This window comes from Ovis canadensis, chromosome 1 (genome assembly GCF_042477335.2).
Source record: "Ovis canadensis isolate MfBH-ARS-UI-01 breed Bighorn chromosome 1, ARS-UI_OviCan_v2, whole genome shotgun sequence".
Taxonomy (NCBI): domain Eukaryota; kingdom Metazoa; phylum Chordata; class Mammalia; order Artiodactyla; family Bovidae; genus Ovis; species Ovis canadensis.
The window spans coordinates 169,323,831-169,341,294 of NC_091245.1; the positions used below are offsets into that span (position 1 = coordinate 169,323,831).

General features: G+C 43.5%; 1 protein-coding gene across 6 annotated transcripts in view; it reads left to right on the plus strand.

Annotated features, from left to right (window-relative positions):
- Positions 1–3,363: 3,363 nt before the first annotated feature.
- The window catches only part of NXPE3 (neurexophilin and PC-esterase domain family member 3), a 59,606-nt gene continuing 45,505 nt past the window's right edge, over positions 3,364–17,464 (plus strand). Inside the window, exons 1-3 of one of the 6 annotated variants that reach the window (XM_069552328.1) lie at positions 8,437–9,962; positions 11,645–11,864; positions 12,688–12,858. In XM_069552328.1, coding sequence (XP_069408429.1) covers positions 12,766–12,858 — 93 coding nt within the window. In that variant the 5' untranslated portion in view covers positions 8,437–9,962; positions 11,645–11,864; positions 12,688–12,765. Of the gene's footprint in view, positions 3,904–7,966; positions 8,118–8,436; positions 9,963–11,644; positions 11,865–11,928; positions 12,007–12,687; positions 12,859–17,464 lie in introns of those variants that run through there. The other 5 variants (XM_069552323.1, XM_069552352.1, XM_069552343.1 and 2 more) reach the window with 5 other exon arrangements.

Sequence of the window (17,464 nt, forward strand, 5' to 3'; positions counted from 1 at the left end):
AAAGGCCTTTTATACTTTTGATTGTACATAGAGATCAATGGATAATACAAAATTATGCAGTGTCAGCAGCCCTGACTCTTATTGAGACCAGGCTTTCTCTCTGCATACCTAGTTGTATACACAAGTCTTAGGTGATTTACTTCATCTTCTGGCCAGAAGGCCAATTAGCATTTTATAGCCCTTTTCTGATAAGGGTAATAGTGTTGTTCTTCCCAAAGTCTGGTGCCACTCTCAGAAAGCACTAAATAAAGTTACATTCTTACATAGCAAGGACACAACAATTTATAACAAAGAGAAGTACAGTGATTTTTAACAAAATTCATTAATTCAAAAGTCTAGTGTTGCTAACATCGAAACTACTATATTCCTATTTCTGCATCCCAATTACATTGATTAATATCCTCCCAGGTGCCTAAAAGATAAAGGATATGGAGGCCTGTCGGCAAACATTAACTCAACCAATGAATCCCTTCACCAAACTAATTCTTAGCTCTAAAATGGCTCTATATCTTTAAGATGTTTTAAGCTTCATGTCTCTCGCGGTTGGGGGGCTGTAAACAATTACAAGTTGTAAAAGAAGTCTCCAGCTGTCAGGCAAGTTAGAGAGCCATCAGAGGGATTTAAGCTGAGACATTCCTTTCATATGCAGGAGATCAGTTGGAGGTCTAAGTTAACTTTTTCCAGAGAAAGGTGGTGGTATGTGGAAAGCACAGTACAATAAGGCAGGCAGACTCTGGTTTTTGGGGGTAGATGTTCAGGCAGAGGACCCCTTGAGACCTGACTTGCCTTGCTGGTCAGGTCTCTCCGCATGACCTTGTCATGGGTGGGATCTCCTGTGCTGGCTCCCAGCAGGGAAAGAAAAAAGGATTTGTGAAAGCCAAGCGTTGAGGGAGGGTGAGGCTGCACGTGGGAGTTTTTAGATGATGAAAGTATTCTGTACAGTACTGTGGATGTGGATACATGATTCTAGATATTTGTCAAGACTTCTATGGTAGTACACAAAGACTGAAGTTTCACTATATGCATATTTTACTCCCCAAATCTCAACTAGGATATCGGGGAGGGGGGTGTCTCAGGATGGAGTGAGGACTAGGATGTATAAATCTAACTGTATTATAGACGAATGACATAAACTCCCTGAGAGAGAGAGAGGAAAAAGGGAAATGATGTAAGTAACTTCGGAAAATTGTTTTGTGTAGTGTAAATATCTTAGTCTGTTTGGGCTGCTATTAACAGAATATCATAGACTGGGGGGCTTATTAACAACAGAAATTTATTTTTCACAGTTCTGCAGGCTGGAAATCCAAAGGCATTCAGTATCTGTTGGGGGCTAGCTTCCTGTTTCACAGATGGCTATTTTCTCACTGTATCATCACATGGTGGAAGGGGTAAAGGAACTCTTTGGAAAGAGTGGAATAAAGGAATAGATGTGGAGTCTGAAAAAGGGAAAAAATATTCCCAAACAAGGCAACAAATTCAGCCGAAGCTGTGAGCTTTTATTTCTTGGAAAGGAAGTGTTCCAAGCCAAAGCTTCATGTGTGAAAGGCTGCCTTCCCAACAAGAAGTAATTAAGGTTAAATGAAGTCATAAGGGTGGGGCCCTAACCTGAAGAGAATGGTGTCTTTATAAGAGGAGGAGACACCAAAGAGTTCTCATTCTCTCTGCCATGTAAGGACACAGAAGGTGTTTATCCTGTTTATCTACAAGCCAGGAAGGGAACTCTCACCAGGAACTCAATCAGCTGCATCTTGAACTGGGGCTTCTAGACTCCAGAACTGTGAGAAAATACATTTCTGTTTTTTAGGCCACTCAACCCATGGTATTTTACTATGGCAGCCTTAGCAGATTAATACAGGTACCAAATACCTCTTCTAGTCACCTACCCTTGGCAGCATCCTCTCACTGTCCATGGTGTTTTGGAATAGGGTGGATGGTATCCAATGTGACAGCAGTCACTTATTTTGAACAATGGCTTGGTGGCTCTTGATGCCCAAATTTCATGCATGGCTGTAGTCACTGTCCACAGTGATTTTGGGGCCCAAGAAAATAAAATCTGTCACTGTTTCCACTTTTCCCCCATCTATTGGCCATGAAATGATGGGACCGGATGCCATGAACTTAGTTTTCTGACTGTTGAGTTTTAAGTCATCTTTTTCATTCTCCTCTTACCCCTTCATCAGGAAGCTCTTTAGTTCCTCTTCACTTTCTGCCATTAGGGTGGTGTCATTTGCATAGCTGAGGTTGTTAGCATTTCTCCCTACAATCTTGATTCCAGCTTGTGATTCATACAGCCTGGTATTTTGCATGATGTACTCTGCATTTACGTTAAATAAGCAGGGTGACAACATATAGCTTTGAGATACTCCTTTCCCAATTTTGACACAGTCCGTTTTTCCATATCTGGTTCTCAGACTATAAAATATAAGATAACTCAAATGCCTTGGGGTTATGAGTGCCTGTGTGATTGGGGGTTAATAAAGATCACTAAGGTGGTCCAAAACCATCAGGAAGTCAGTATGTCCTGTTTAAGTTAATATTTGCCACTTGCCAGCCAGCCAGACTGGGAAACACAGGTGTCAGGGAGTCCATGTATGGAACACAGGACTTAATCAGAGCAGAAGTCTATCACATTGAGCTGCGGATCCTTAGGCACAGAGGAAACAGAAATCACCTTTTATGAGTAGGAAAGGCTGCCCTTCGAGAAAGAAGAATGAAATGGTTACTCCAGGAGAGGTTGCCTCCTGTAGAACCTTTTGTTTCAGTCATAGGGGTCACTCATGCATACAGGCCTCCCTTGAAAACTTCTGAATGAGCACATAGAGTCCATTGTGGTCAGTAAATGTCTAATATTTTGACCTTGAGACAACAGTCTGGGCAGTCTGCTTTTGGAGCCTGCCTTTTGCTGGGATGAACTTGGTTAACACCACAGCCCTGTGCTTCTAGCCCTGAGGAATACAGCGCAGCCCCGCCATCCCTTCAGGTTTCCTGAGCAATTGCTTCTGTCTTCGAAGTACTCCTTTCAGTTCCTGAATTTCACACAGTTGCTGTGGACGTTTTAAGGCTTAGAAGTGAAGTGAAGTGAAGTTGCTCAGTCGTGTCCGACTCTTTGCGACCCCATGGACTGTAGCATACTACGCTCCTCCGTCCATGAGATTTTCCAGGCAAGAGTACTGGAGTGGGTTGCTATTTTCTTCTCCAGGGGATCTTCCTGACCCAGGGATCGAACCCAGGTCTCTCACACTGTAGGCAGACGCTTTACCATCTGAGCCACTAGGGAAGTCCTTTAAGGCTTAGAAGAAAGTCCAAAATAGGATTAAGTGGTTTTTCGGTGGGGGTGGTGCTGGGTGGCCTTTTTGCTAGGTCACGTACAAGGAGAATAAAAGCAACGGGGTTGTTTTCAGGGATAAGAAAACACGTCGACTAATTTCAAGTAAGGAAAGATTCAAGGACCAGCCTGTTCTGTGCTCGAGCTTGGCAGATCCGTGAAGGGAACAAAACATTGCGCCACTGAGAGGAAAGACGGCCCAAGTAGGGGCATCTCCAGTTGCTCCCTGGGACACTCTGATGTCCGAAGGCGACAGGAGCCGGGTCCCGATAGTGGGCAGAGCTCAGATCAAAGGCGACAGCAGCAGGACGCCCTCGCGAGGGAGAAAAGTTGCAAGGGGTCAACTCTGCGTCTCGGCTCTGGGCAACGCTCCGCGATCCAAGGCTGCGGCTGTCAGTCAGCACCCTCGGCCCCGCCCCTCCCAGAGCTGGACCAATCGCAGCCGGGGGTCGGGGGTGAGGCGACGCAGCGGGGCCAGGAAGCCAGGGCCAGGCGGCCTGGTGCTGCGGCTCTTGAGCTGGTTGTCCCGGTCCCCGGCAGCTGGAGAGCGCCCGGCGGGAGGCCAGACCTGGATGGAGGTGAGTGCGGGCGTGCGGCTTGTGCTCCAGCGCCGGGATGGGCCCCTGCTGCCCGAGCGAACCACTGCCTGGCTCCTCACGGACGCCTCTCGGCTGCTAAGACCCTTTTCTCCGCGCTTTGGCTCCAGAGCTCCCGGCCCGATGCAGACGAGCTGCCGCCCCTGGGGGTCATAGTTGGGGTACCTGAGTCTGGAACGCGAGCCTCCGGGCCAAGGCACGGCAGACTTGGAGCTGGTCCGGAGTAGCTCGAGCAGCAGCCGGTCCCGGGGCGGGGCAGGGCGCGAGCATCTCCATCCTCGGCTTTCTAGACTTGCCGCAATACCCGCGGGAGCAGCCGCAGCGCGGCGGAGCCCAGAGTTGGGGGCAGCTGAAGACCCTTCCCCCTGACACATTTTCTGAGCGAGTACCGAACACTTGGAGACGGCTCCCTCCTCAGCCTCTAACTCCAGTCTCATCGCTGCTTTGAGCCCCAGCTGCCTTTTGGCTGGGTGTCCTCTCAGGCGTTGGATTGTTCTGTTTTTACGATCGTTTGGGGACATCAGATTTAGGTCGCTTGGGTAGAGTGTGACTTTTACAAGGTGTGATGTGGAGACTCAGCCTGGCCTGTCTCTTGTCTCTACTCGATCAAAGACCACCAGGGTGGTGGTAAGAGGGATTCTCAGGCAGGATTTATAAAAAATTTGTAATTGTAAAATTTCCCTTGTTTTCATTATTTACCCTAGAGGAGGATTGTTGCCGCATTTTCTAAAAATAAAGGAGCACACTTTTCTGATGGGTGCCGCTCCTTACTGTGGTTAATTATCTGTTGGAACATCAGCATGTGTTTGAAGCTGGCAGCACTCCCAGACCGTGATAATCAATTGTCTCAATCCACAGAGTAAAACAGCACAATGTTCCTCCGTAGCGTTTGGGCTCCGCTTTCCTTTGACTGTGTTTAATACCTTCTTTGTGCCTGTTATCCTCACAGTCTCTCTGGGCCTGATACAGTGCTATTATTTGTTTCTGAGAAAGGAAACGAAGGGACATATCACTGAAGTGGGGTTGGCTCTCCCCATTGCCCCAGAATCGAATTGTCCTGGAGGGACGATGTAAGTTACAATGGAAACATCATTTGAGAAAGGCCATCCCTGACCAATTTGTACAAATGACACCCTCTGGCCACTCTGTACCAGTGGTTCCCCTACCTGGCTGTGTATTATAATTATCTGCAGACCCTAAATAAAAAGCTGTTTCTCTGGCCCTGCTCCCATGAATTCTAATCCAGTTGATGGAGTGTTGTGCAGGCATTGGTATTTGTATAAGCTTCCAGATGATATTAATGGGCATGTGAGATTAAGGACTACCATGTTTTAATAGGGCACTAAAAACATGCCCTATTTTCTTCTTACACATATATAGCTTTGTGACTTATTTGATTTGTGTACTTCTCTGTCCTGTGGTTACTCCCATCACCACCACCCCTCCGCATTCCCCCCCCCCGCCCCGGGAGGAATTATGAAGGAATTAGTGTTGCTTTAAAAGGAGAACAGAAGGCCTAGGTGAATCAGCATTTTGGGCATGTGAGGTGGGGGTACGTGAAAGAGAAGGGGGTCTGTGGAATGAAATCAGGAAGCAAGTCCTGCAGATGTCTGTCCTTGTGCAGACTTCTGTCCCTGCTTCATTTTTGTTCAAGGATGATCTCATTTGGTTGACCCATTATTTTCATGGTCTTGGATGAGTCTCAGTTTTTTCTCTTTTTTCTCTTTCAAAGTCTTACTCAGTACCCTATGAAATACAGCTGCTCTTTGGAGAGTTTGAGCTAGGAGAATTCAAATATAGGTATATTCTGTATAAATTGTCTTTTATATGGGTGTCCTTGTATTCCAAATTCTAATTCCAGATACTTGCTCTGATAAGTACATTTAGGATGAGGACTGTCCCAGAAACTAGATGTGTGGTTTTTCAATAATATACTGTTTTTGTGAAATGGTTGTCTAAGAACATTCGCCCTCTAGAGTGTGGAGTTGCTGCCTCATTTTCTTTTTAGTACCAAACTCAAGTATTTTATTTGTGTGACTGATGATTGTAATTCCAAGTGAGATGGGAGTAGGAAGTCAGATGTCATTGTTGTTCAGTTGCCAAGTCATGTCTGACTCTGGGACCCATGGACTGCAGCACACCAGGCTTCCCTGTCCTTCACCATCTCTTGAAGCTTGCTCAGACTCATGTCCTTTGAGTCGGTGACGCCATCCAACCATCTCATCCTCTGTCATCCCCTTCTTGTCCTGCCTTCAGTCTTTCCCAGCATCAAGGTCTTTTCCAATGAATCAGCTTTTCCCATCAGGTGGCCAGATTACTGGAGCTTCAGCTTCAGCATCAGTCCTTCCAATGACTATTCAGGGTTGATTTCCTTCAAACCTGATCAAAACTGGTTTGATCTCCTTGCAGTCCAAGGGACTCTCAAGAATCTTTTCCAGCACCACAGTTTGAAAGCATCATTTCTTTGGTGCTCTGCCTTCTTTATGGTCTAACTCTCACGTACATACATGACTACTGGAAAGACCATGTTGCTGCTGCTGCTGCTAAGTCACTTCAATCGTGTCTGACTCTGTGCGACCCCATGGACAGCAGCCCACCAGGCTCCTCTGTCCACGGGATTCTCTAGGCAAGAATACTGGAGTAGGTTGCCATTTCCTTCTCCTGGAAAGACCATATTCATGACTGTATGGACCTTTGTTGGTAAAGTAATATCTCTGATTTTTAATACATGGTCTAGGTTTGTCATAGCTTTCCTTGCAAGAAGCAATCATCTTCTAAATTCTTGGCTGTAGTCACCATCTGCAAAAATTTTAGAGCCCAAGGAGAGGAAATCTGTTACTGCTTCCACCTTTTCTCCTTCTATTTGCCACGAAGTGATAGGGCCAGATACCTTGACCTTGGTTTTTTTAATATTGAGTTTTAAGCAGGCTTTTCACTAGGTTGGGCTTCTCTTGTGGCTCAGCTGGTAAAGAATCTGCCTGCAATGTGGGAGACCTGGGTTTGATCTCTGGGTTGGGAAGATCCCCTGGAGAAGGGAAAGGCTACCCACTCCAGTATTCTGGCCTTGAGAATTCCATGGACAGTCCATGGGGTTGCAAACACGACTGAACGACTTTCAGTTTCACTTATTAGGTATCTGACTTCCTAAAGCGGAAGTGGAAGGAAGTCCAATACCTTGGACTAATGGCAGTCAGTATAGGTTTGCCACAGGTCATAAGGAATTTAGTTTGGCATGTAAACAGTCTTAATCAAAATTTGACAAAACAGACCCAGCAAATCATGGATTTTACTTTTTACTTGTTCTTTGAACAGAAATATGAAGCATGAGTAAGTGTGTTCTAACACTTCAGAGAGATTTGAAAACAAAAGTGCTGAAGTTGAGAGTCCTCATGGAGTGATCACAACTTTTAGATGTGTCCAGTACCTCTTGTTTTCGCTAGTGGGAGGATGGAGCATTGAAGTGCATGATTATTCTAATCGTTAAGAAAAATAAGGACCTGCTGTATAGCACAGGGAACTCAGTACTCTGTAATGAGTAAAGCCTATATGAGAATGTAAAGCCTATATATAGTCTAAAGCCTTTATGGGAAAAGAATCTTAAAAGGGGTGGGGGTATATGTATAGCTGATTCACTTTGCTGTTTACCGAAAACTAATATAACATGGTAGATACACTAATACTTCAATAAAATTTAAAAAAACACACAAAAACATATGAAGGTTTTATCTGTGATTTATATATTTTCTAATTATATTGCTATTTATAAGGTTTTGACCTTCAGCTCAGATCTGAGAATAATTTGCTCTGTGTAAGTTTGTGAATATAAATAGCCAGGTCTTTTTTTTGTGTGTGCTAGGCAAGGAAATGTTCCTATCCTTACTCTACCCACTGCTTTGTCCTGAAATCTTTGTACATCTCTTGCTTTAAAATTGTATTCTTGATTTCAAATATATTTTCCTTTACTTCATTTTCAGTATCTTTAACCTGTGTTTCATGTACTTATCTCTGTTGCAGCAGAAAGAATGGTATAAAAATGAAAAACATCAACGTGTGCTTCAAATGTGACAAGAAACGAATAAAGGCTATCATGATTGTTTGAGTTCAGACTTTACACTGAAGGAAAGTAAACCCTAATTTCTTAGTTTCAATAAGTAGCTCTTCTTGGGAACTGGAAATTTCCAAAAAAACAAAAAAAGGTAAATTAAACTCAATTATATATTTTTATTTTGGATTTGATCTTGGAAACTTTTTAGAGTCATTCCTATCTAGCACTATTGTTCTTACTCAATTCTAAGGCAATTTGAGATACCAAATAATATTTTCCTGTTCTCTTTGCAAATAGATTTCTTGTTATAATGCCTAGGTTTTATATTTGTAGGAAAACCCCAAAAATCTGTTAGAGATTTCTTTTTTCACTTTGGAATCTTTCATTTTAAATTTGTTTTCTTGTATCTGATTTAATGCCTTATTTCTCCTTATGGCTCCTTTTAAATTATTACTTTTAGAAACCAGCTTGATTCTTTATATTTGTGATTTATATTTCCTGGTGGAGATGAAGGAGAAAAACAAAACCTGCCCAAAGATGACAACTATCAACATTTTAGTATATGTCTTTTTAAAGAGAGGTCTGGCTAGTACACCTCAGGCTGTATCTACTTAGGTGTACAGATGGATCTTTCAGTCTCAGCATTCCACCTACTTGTAGCAGGAAGTAGGTCTTTTCCAGGCATGACCCTCCGTGAGGATTTTCATCAGAAGTCCCTGCCTGTGAGGGGCTTCTTGCATATTTGCATTGCTGCCTGTAAGGCCTTTTGTTCCTTTAGCTCTGAGGTCTCCAGGCCTCACCATCCTTCTGCACCATTGCTGTGCTGCTTCTGACCAGCTTGAGCCATACAGACATCCTCTGGACTCCTGGCCTTCGTGCAGTACGTCAACCACGGCTACAGTGGTACAGCTGAGCTTCTGTGCAGTATCATCTTTGGTCTTCTCCCTCCGGCCATCAGAGAAACCTATGGTTCTTATGGCCAACTCCTTGAGAAGGGTTTCTGCAGAAGAGCAGTTGGGGCCCTGGTGACAGAGTTATTTCCTTTATCTCACAGTCATTTCCTTCCTAGAATTTTCGGGCATTTCAGGGTGGGTAGGTAGCTGGATCTTGGAGAGGGGCCGGTGTTTTGGGGCCATGAAATGGTTAAGTGCAGTCTTTCACATTACCTGGCGTCTCTGTGGAGGTGGCCAGGAGTGGGAGATTTCTTTCTCTTTAATTTAGGAGGGAAATACCTTTTACCTAATATGAGTGTAAGCTTTGCCAGGAGGATTTTGGCACTTAGTATAGTGTGCAATACAGAGTTGTTGTTTAGTTGCTCAGTTGTGTCTGACTCTTTGTGACCTCATGACCTGTAGCCACCAGGTTCCTCTGTCCACGGGATTTCCCAGGCAAGAAAACTGGAGTGGGTTGCCATTTTCTTCTCTAGGGGATCTTCCTGACCCATGGATCAAACCCGTGACTCCTGCATTGGCAGGTGGATTCTTTACCACTGAGCTACCAGGGAAGCCCCAGGCCTCCGTAATTATTCATTGTGTGGATTGTTGAATCAACATATATCATGCAAAGAGCTGAGTACTGGAAAGGAATCCAAAAGTATGGTACATTGTTATCCTTAAGTTGCTTTTTTTTGATATATAGTTTTTTTTTTAATATAATCTTTATTGGTATAGTTGGGGAGACTAGCTGCTGCTACTAAGTCACTTCAGCTGTGTCTGACTCTGCGTGACACCATAGACAGCAGCCCACCAGGCTCCCCCGTCCCTGGGATTTTCCGGGCAAGAACACTGGAGTGGGTTGCCATTTCCTTCTCCAGTGCATGAAAGTGAAAAGTCAAAGTGAAGTCACTCAGTCGTGTCCGACTCTTCGCGACCTCATGGACTGCAGCCAACCAGGCTCCTCCATCCATGGGATTTTCCAGGCGAGAGTACTGGAGTAGGGTGCCATCGCCTTCTCTGAAATACATACAAATATAGAGATCAGCTGAGAAGTGGAAAAAGTAAGTGCTGTGGGAATTCTCAGGATGGAAAGGATATAGGAATAGCTTAGCTTCATTTCCTTTATGATGCTGGGGTGAGGAAGGGTTGTTGTCTGTCCTTGTGGTGTGGGAATGGGAACAGATTAGATCAGAGGAGTAGGGGAGTAAGGGAAGAGGGGGCTTGCCAGGTCCAACACAAAATGGGGGAGTGTTGGTGCAGCTGAGGTATCCTGAGGCCCTCTGAACTGGAATTACGCACTCTCTTCATCTTGACCTCTCTACCCTGCTTTCCATGGAAATCGTTGCTGGGAACAAAATGCTAGCATCTTCACTGCTTACCTATATCGTAATAACAATGGGGGAGAGTATTTTTAAAATTATTACATGGAAGAATAGTAAGGAGCAGCCTACTCTCAAGTCCTCTGCCTTCAGCAGGTGTGATGAAGGATTAGGGTGACCTGTACTCCTCATGCTTAGCTTTCATCTCCTGTATCTTTAGGGCAGGTGTCTTTCCTCTTGTGCCTTGTTACTCAACTGAGGGGGCATCAGGGCTGCCTGTGGGGTAGGGAAGCCAGAAACCCAAAGGTGTTTGCTGTCTCTTGCCATACAGAGGGATGGCATTCCTGTTTTCCAGAGGTTATCAGAATGGTATGCACCTAATCCCAGAACTCCTTATAAAATTACAGATTTTCGTCTTGTTGTTATTGAGTCATTAAGTCATGTCCAACTCTTTGCAACCTCATGAACTGTAGCCTGCCAGGCTCCTCTGTCTATGGGATTTCCCAGACAAAGAACACTGAAGTGGGTTGCCATTTCCTTCACCAGGGGATCTTCCTAACCCAGGGATTGAATCCAGGTCTCCTCCATTAGCAGGCATATCCTTTGCCACTGAGCCATGAAGGAAGCCCATAATTACCCTAGTAATTATCTAGTAATCTTGAGAGTCCCTTGGACTGCAAAGAGATCCAACCAGTCCATCCTAAAGGAGATCAGTCATGGATGTTCATTGGTAGGACTGATGTTGAAGCTGAAACTCCAATACTTTGGCCACCTGAAGTGAAGAGCTGACTCATTGGAAAAGACCCTGATGCTGGGAAAGGTTGAGGGCAGGAGGAGAAGGGGATGACAGAGGATGAGATGATTGGATGGCATCACCAACTCAATGGACATGGGTTTGGGTGGACTCCAGGAGTTGGTGATGGACAGGGAGGCCTGGCGTGCTGTGGTTCATGGGCTCACAAAGAGTCAGACACGACTGAGTGACTGAACTGACTGAATGTAATAAAATTTAAACTGTAAAGGAAGGGAAGTTATTTATTTAGACCTCTTTAGAAAATTAACACGTGAACTTTGTAATTTCTAAGAATCAGAAGATGTTCTTTTTTGCTTTCTTAAAAGTTAAAACATAAATAGGAAGCAGGAGAAATATCTCTATTTACATGAAAACCTGGAGCTGGGTTTGAGTAAACTGTCCAAATGTGGAGTAGTTCCTACTGTGCTCTGGCTCTTTGCTTTCTCTTATGACTCTGGGCCTTGGATAAGGTTAAGAAAGAGGAAATACAGTGTCTTTCCTGTTACTCCACCCTAAGCTGTTGTATAGATTCATGGGGTCGCAAAGAGTCAGACACGACTGAGCGACTGAACTGAACTGAACTGAAGCTGTTGTAATTGGTGATCTGTTTGCTCATCTCTCCTCTTTGAAGGAATCCTTCGGAGAAAAATGTGCTTTTTAAATCCATACCGGTTGCTCTTCTATACAAAGAACTCTTAATGAAACTAAACAGAAAAGAAGCAGATCAAACTGAAAGCTCATCTGCAGTTCAGAAAAGCAGACATGGAGTTTTTAAAAATTTTTTATTGAAGGATAATTGCTTTTCAGAATTTTGTTGTTTTCCTGCAAACCTCAACATGAATCGGCCATAGGTATACATATATCCCCTCCTTTTTGAACCTCCCTCCCGTCTCTCTCCCCATCCCACCCCTCTAGGTTGATACAGAGGCCCTGTTTGAGTTTCCTGAGCCATACAGCAAATTCCTGTTGGCTATCTAATTTACATATGGTAATGTAAGTTTCCATGTTACTTTTTCCATACATCTCACCCTCCCCTCTCCCCATGTCCATAAGTCTATTCTCCATGTCTGTTTCTCCATTGTTGCCCTGTAAAGAAATTGTTCAGTACCATTTTTCTAGATTCTGTATATATGCATTACAATACGATATTTATCTTTCTCTTTCTGATTGACTTCACTCTGTATGATAGGTTCTAGGTTCATCCACCTCATTAGAACTGACTCAAAGCTGTTCCTTTTTTGGCTGAGTAATGTTCCATTGTGTATATGTACCACGACTACTTCATCCATTCATCTGTCGGTGGACATCTAGGTTGCTTCCATGTTCTAGCTATTGTAAATAGTGCTGCAGTGAACAATGGGATACATGTGTCTTTTTCAATTTTGGTTTCCTCAGGATATAAGCCTAGGAGCGGGGTTGCTGGGTCATATGGTGGTTTTACTCCTAGTTTTTTAAGGAATCTCCGTACCGTCTTCCATAGGGGCTGTGTCAATTTACATCCCCACTGTCAGTGCAAGAGTGTCCCCTTTTCTCCACACCCTCTCCAGCATTTATTGTTTGTAGACTTTTTGATGAGGGCCATTCTGACTGGTGTGAGGTGATATCTCCTTGTAGTTTTGATTGGCATTTCTCTAATAATGAGCGATGTTGAGCATCTTTTCATGTGTTTGTTAGCCATCTGTAAAGACATGGAGTTTTGAGGAGTGAAAGAAGCCATGGGTCGGCCATGGGTGATCAAGACACAGCCAGACAATGTGGATCAACTTCTTCAAACTACGGCTGTTCTGCTGTCTGCTTGCAGTGTTGATGGTGGTGGTGCTGGTCGTCAATGTTACTCAGGTAGAGGTGAGTACTCAGCATGCTTCTTCATAACTAAGGGAACCACATCAGGGGATTTGGGGCTAATGAGTCTGGAAAATATTGATCACTGGGAAACTAATCCTGGTCACAGTTCTTGTTTTCATTTGTTTGGTAAGTATTTGAGTGCCTTCAGTGGTTATATACTGTGCTAGTCACCAAGGGTGCAGTGATTTCTTCACTAAGGAGTTCATATTCTAAATGTGCATGGGAGAAAATATGAGTTATAAGTAAGCATAAAATATAATAATAAATGATAATTAGAAATTGTGAGAGGTATTGTAGAGAAAAGAAAGTGGGTTACTGTGGTGTTGTTCAGTTGCTCAGTCGTGGCCCACTCTTTGTGACCCTGTGGACTGCAGCATGGCAGGCTTCTCTGTCCTTCAGCATCTCCCAGAGCTTGCTTAAACTCATGTCCATTGAGTCATTGATGCCATCCAACCATCTCATCCTCTGTCATCCCCTTCTCCTCCTGCCTTCAATCTTTCCCAGCATCAAGGTCTTTTCTAATGAGTCAGCTCTTCACATCAGGTGGCGAAAGCATTGGAGCTTCAGCTTCAGCATCAGTCCTTGCAGTGAATATTCAGGATTGGTTTCCTTTAGGATTGACTGGGTTAATCTCCTTGCAGTCCAAGGGACTCTCAGTAGCCTTCTCCAACATTACAGTTCAGTAGCTTTAGAACGATGAAAGAAAGCCTTTCAAGGAGGGGACCTTTCATCTGACTCCTGTTAAAAAACTGAAGGAGATTTTCAGGGGAAGGAGTTCATGGTGAATGTTATAAAGACTGTGTGTGGCTCTCAAGGCGGGGACCACATATTATGGAACCCTTACAGTGCCTGGTGCCAAGAAGGTATTTAGTAATAGTCCCCTTTCCCCTTCTCTGCTAAAAATTCCCTTCATGAACTCACATATCACTGAAATTTATGGAGTATTTCCCATCTAAAATGATGCTGTTCTTGTAATTTTGTTGGCTTGTGGTACTTTGCAGGTGGCAGGTCCAAGTTAATTCTGGTATCTCTTTGCTCTTTGGATTTTGCTGTGGACTGACTGGCCAACATCCTGGCCCTGTGGGAGTTCAGGTTATACGGTTCTCTTTTGTCCTTTCAGGTGTTTCTTTCCCCAGCCTCTAGGAGTTTGCTTACACACATATGCTCTTTAGTACTCTGCTGAATACTTATTTAGGACTCTCTGCAGATCTCCTGAATTCTCTTTGTGTGTAGCTCTCTTCTGTTACTGTCCTATGGATTCTAATCGGCTTTAAGACTCTCAGCTCCATCTCCTCAGTTTAGGGGGTTCCCCAGGCTCCTGCTGGATTCTGTCCTTCTGCTGCAGCCTGGAGATGCTCTCAAGGCTGTCAGCAGAGGGCAAACACTCACAGGACTCATTTTCTGTATTTCCCATCTTTCAGGTTGTCAGCAAAGGGCAATCAATCATAGGAATCATTTCCTTTATTTCCCATCTTTCAGGCATCATTTCTTTCGTTGTCTAACATGCTGTGTCTGGAGAACCACTGTTTCAGGTGGAAGAGTAAATCTCACCATTTCTCTGTCTTGGTTGCAAGCAGAAGTCTGGGAGACTTGAAACTGAAGGGAAAGACTTAATAGAGAAGCTGGAGAGAAGGTTTAATGGACAAAGGAGAGCTGGAGAAGATGGGACCCAGAGCACAGACGGAACACATAATGATGTAGGATGAGGGACATGTTTCATACGTGCGTTCTTGTTATCATCTTATTATTAGTTATGTAGGGGGAGGTGTGCTCCTTCCTCTGATGTAAGAGGGAAAATTGTCATAATGGGTGGTAATGTGGATACATCTACTGCTGGAAGGTGAGACATGGAGGGAGTTCTTGTCTAGACGGGAGGTGGAAGGTGGGAGAAAGGTGGTGCCCAGAAGACTGGTACAGATGGGCTTGAAAGAATGGGAGTGGGGGATGGAGCTTTATCCTGCAGGATGATAGAGGGACAGTGACTTTCCAGATCTCGTGTGTGTGGTGCTTATCTGCATTGGTTTGTGAGGGTATGTATTTTACTGCATTCAACAGTCTGGGTGTAAGAATAGAGAAGATGGTTGTGTATGTCTAGGAGGTCTAGGATGGCTGGGAGGTAGGAAAAGGGAGAAGGAGAGACTTGAGAGGGTAAGCCATTCATTCGTGGGTGCTCAGGCCTGTCTGACTCTCTGCGACCCCATGAGCTGCAACCCGCCAGGCTTCTGTGTCCATGGAATTTTCCAGGCAAGAATACTGGAATGGGTTGCTATTTCCTACTCCATGGGTAAGCCATAGTCCACATCATTAATGTTATTGCAGTCAGGAAGGAATATTAGGAATTATTGTTAGAAACCCTCTTAATAGTCCTGCTGTGTTTCTTAGAAACTTTTGGAGAGTGTCCACTAACAGCTCCAACTGTCTGCATAAACACAAACCAAACAATAATGAAGAAGGGAGGTGGCAAGTAAGAAATGATGCAGGACAGTTTTGATATTAAAAATTATATAAACAGATCTTTTTGTGGAGTGCGGTGAAAACACTTTGCCTTGTCTAAAGATGTCATCTAGTCCAGGCTGAGAATATTGTCATGACTTTTAAACCATTCAGTTTATGACTGTGACATTAATAAAGAAGCCTGGGGTGCGGGGTGGGGAGTGAGAAAGGCTTGGACCTTGGCCGTCTGCCATCCTTTAATCCCTGGTCCATGCTAGGCTTCCGACTGTGACTGTATTTTGCTTGCAATTAGAGTATCTGAGCATTTTCTAAAAAGTCCAGACTCAATTTTTATTTATTTATTTATTTATTTTTAATGTTAAAATCTTTAATTCTTACCAGACTCAATTTTAATTAAAAATATCACATAAGAAAATTAGCCATTACAGTGATGAAGGGAGAAAAAGCATTTTCAAATGTGCCACATTCAGAGCTGGTTAAGATAAATGAAACAGACGCTGACTGCAGCAAATGATCTTTCCATTGGTGACAGGTCTCCCTCATGGTTTTGTTTTTGCGTCTCACTCTCACGTTAGTCTCCTACATATTGTATATGTGGAGTGTTCTGCAATTTAAGAAAGAAGTACTTCCTTTGTCACAATTATTACACTTTTACTTATTTTTCCAACATGAAATGTGATTAGATACTTTAAACTCTTCCAACTTCTGAAACATTGATAAATATTTATTGAATGAAAGCTGAATATCTTAAAAATAATTCATGGGGCTTTTGAAAAATGCAAATCCTAAGACTTCCTGTCTGCTCCATCTCAGGTGTATCACAACATAATCCCCACATTTCCTAAGATATCGTCAAATTCAGTTATATAAGTAAAGGAACAAATGAAATCCACAAACAAGAAAAACCCCTCTAGTTAGATGATTTTGAATAGAACAACTACTATAGTAAATTCACGGATTTCTGAATTTCTAAAAGTCTCAGAATGTCACATTGGTATAAATGGTAGGCTGAATAAGGCCCCCAAAGATGTCAGTGTTTGAATTTCCAGAACCTATGAATATGTTGTCTAATAAAAGGAACTTTGCAGACAAGTTGAAGTTAAGGATCTTGAGGTAGGGATATTATTCAGGATTATTTGGGTGGGCCTGATATAATCATGTGGATCTTTATAAGAGAGTGGCAGAAAGGTAGATATGGTATGATAGGTAGATACGATAATCTACCTGGATATTAGATATTAGAGTGATGTAGGTAGAAACCGTGCTCTCCTGGCAGAAAGGTAGGTATGATATGTATGATAGGTAGATATAATAATCTACTTGAATATTAGATATTAGAGTCGATATTCGGAGAAGGCAATGGCACCCCACCCCAGTACTCTTGCCTGGAAAATCCCATGGGTAGAGGAGCCTGGAAGGCTGCAGGCCCTGGGGTCACTGAGGGTCGGATACAACCGAGCGACTTCACTTTCATGCATTGGAGAAGGAAATGGCAACCCACTCCAGTGTGCTTGCCTGGAGAATCCCAGGAACGGGGGAGCCTGGTGGGCTGCTGTCTATGGGATCACACAGAGTAGGACATGACTGAAGTGACTTAGCAGCAGCAGCAGCAGCAGCAGAGTGGATGTTAGAGTGATGTAGGTAGAAACCATCCTCTCATATCATATATGAGAAAGAAGTATATGTTTTGATATCTAGTAGACGGTTGTAGGGAGAATTCCTTGTTATTCTTCTGATAAACTCTTATTGAGCATTGCCTATATTTATTTGTTTTTTCCTTATTTATTGATATTTTAAATATATATGTTTTCTGATTATGAAAACAATGCCAGTGTTTTAGGGCTTTTGGCTGCAAGTAAAGAAAGCTGATTCAATCTGGTTTTGATATTAAGGAATAATATTATAGAAGTCAGGAGGTAGGGTGGGCATAGTTTAGGCTCCATTTCTCTGTAGGTCTCTCAGCTGTGCCCTCCTTCATGCATTATCTTTGGCATCCACTTTCATGATTGGATTTTACGTTGCTACACAGCAGCAGGTAGTTGCTTTCTTACACGTGTCCAGCTTGAGATACAATTTTTTTCATTGGCAAGTAAAATCAGAGAGCTGTTCCCAGAGTGCTGGTGATTTGGGTACATGTATCCCTCAGAATCCT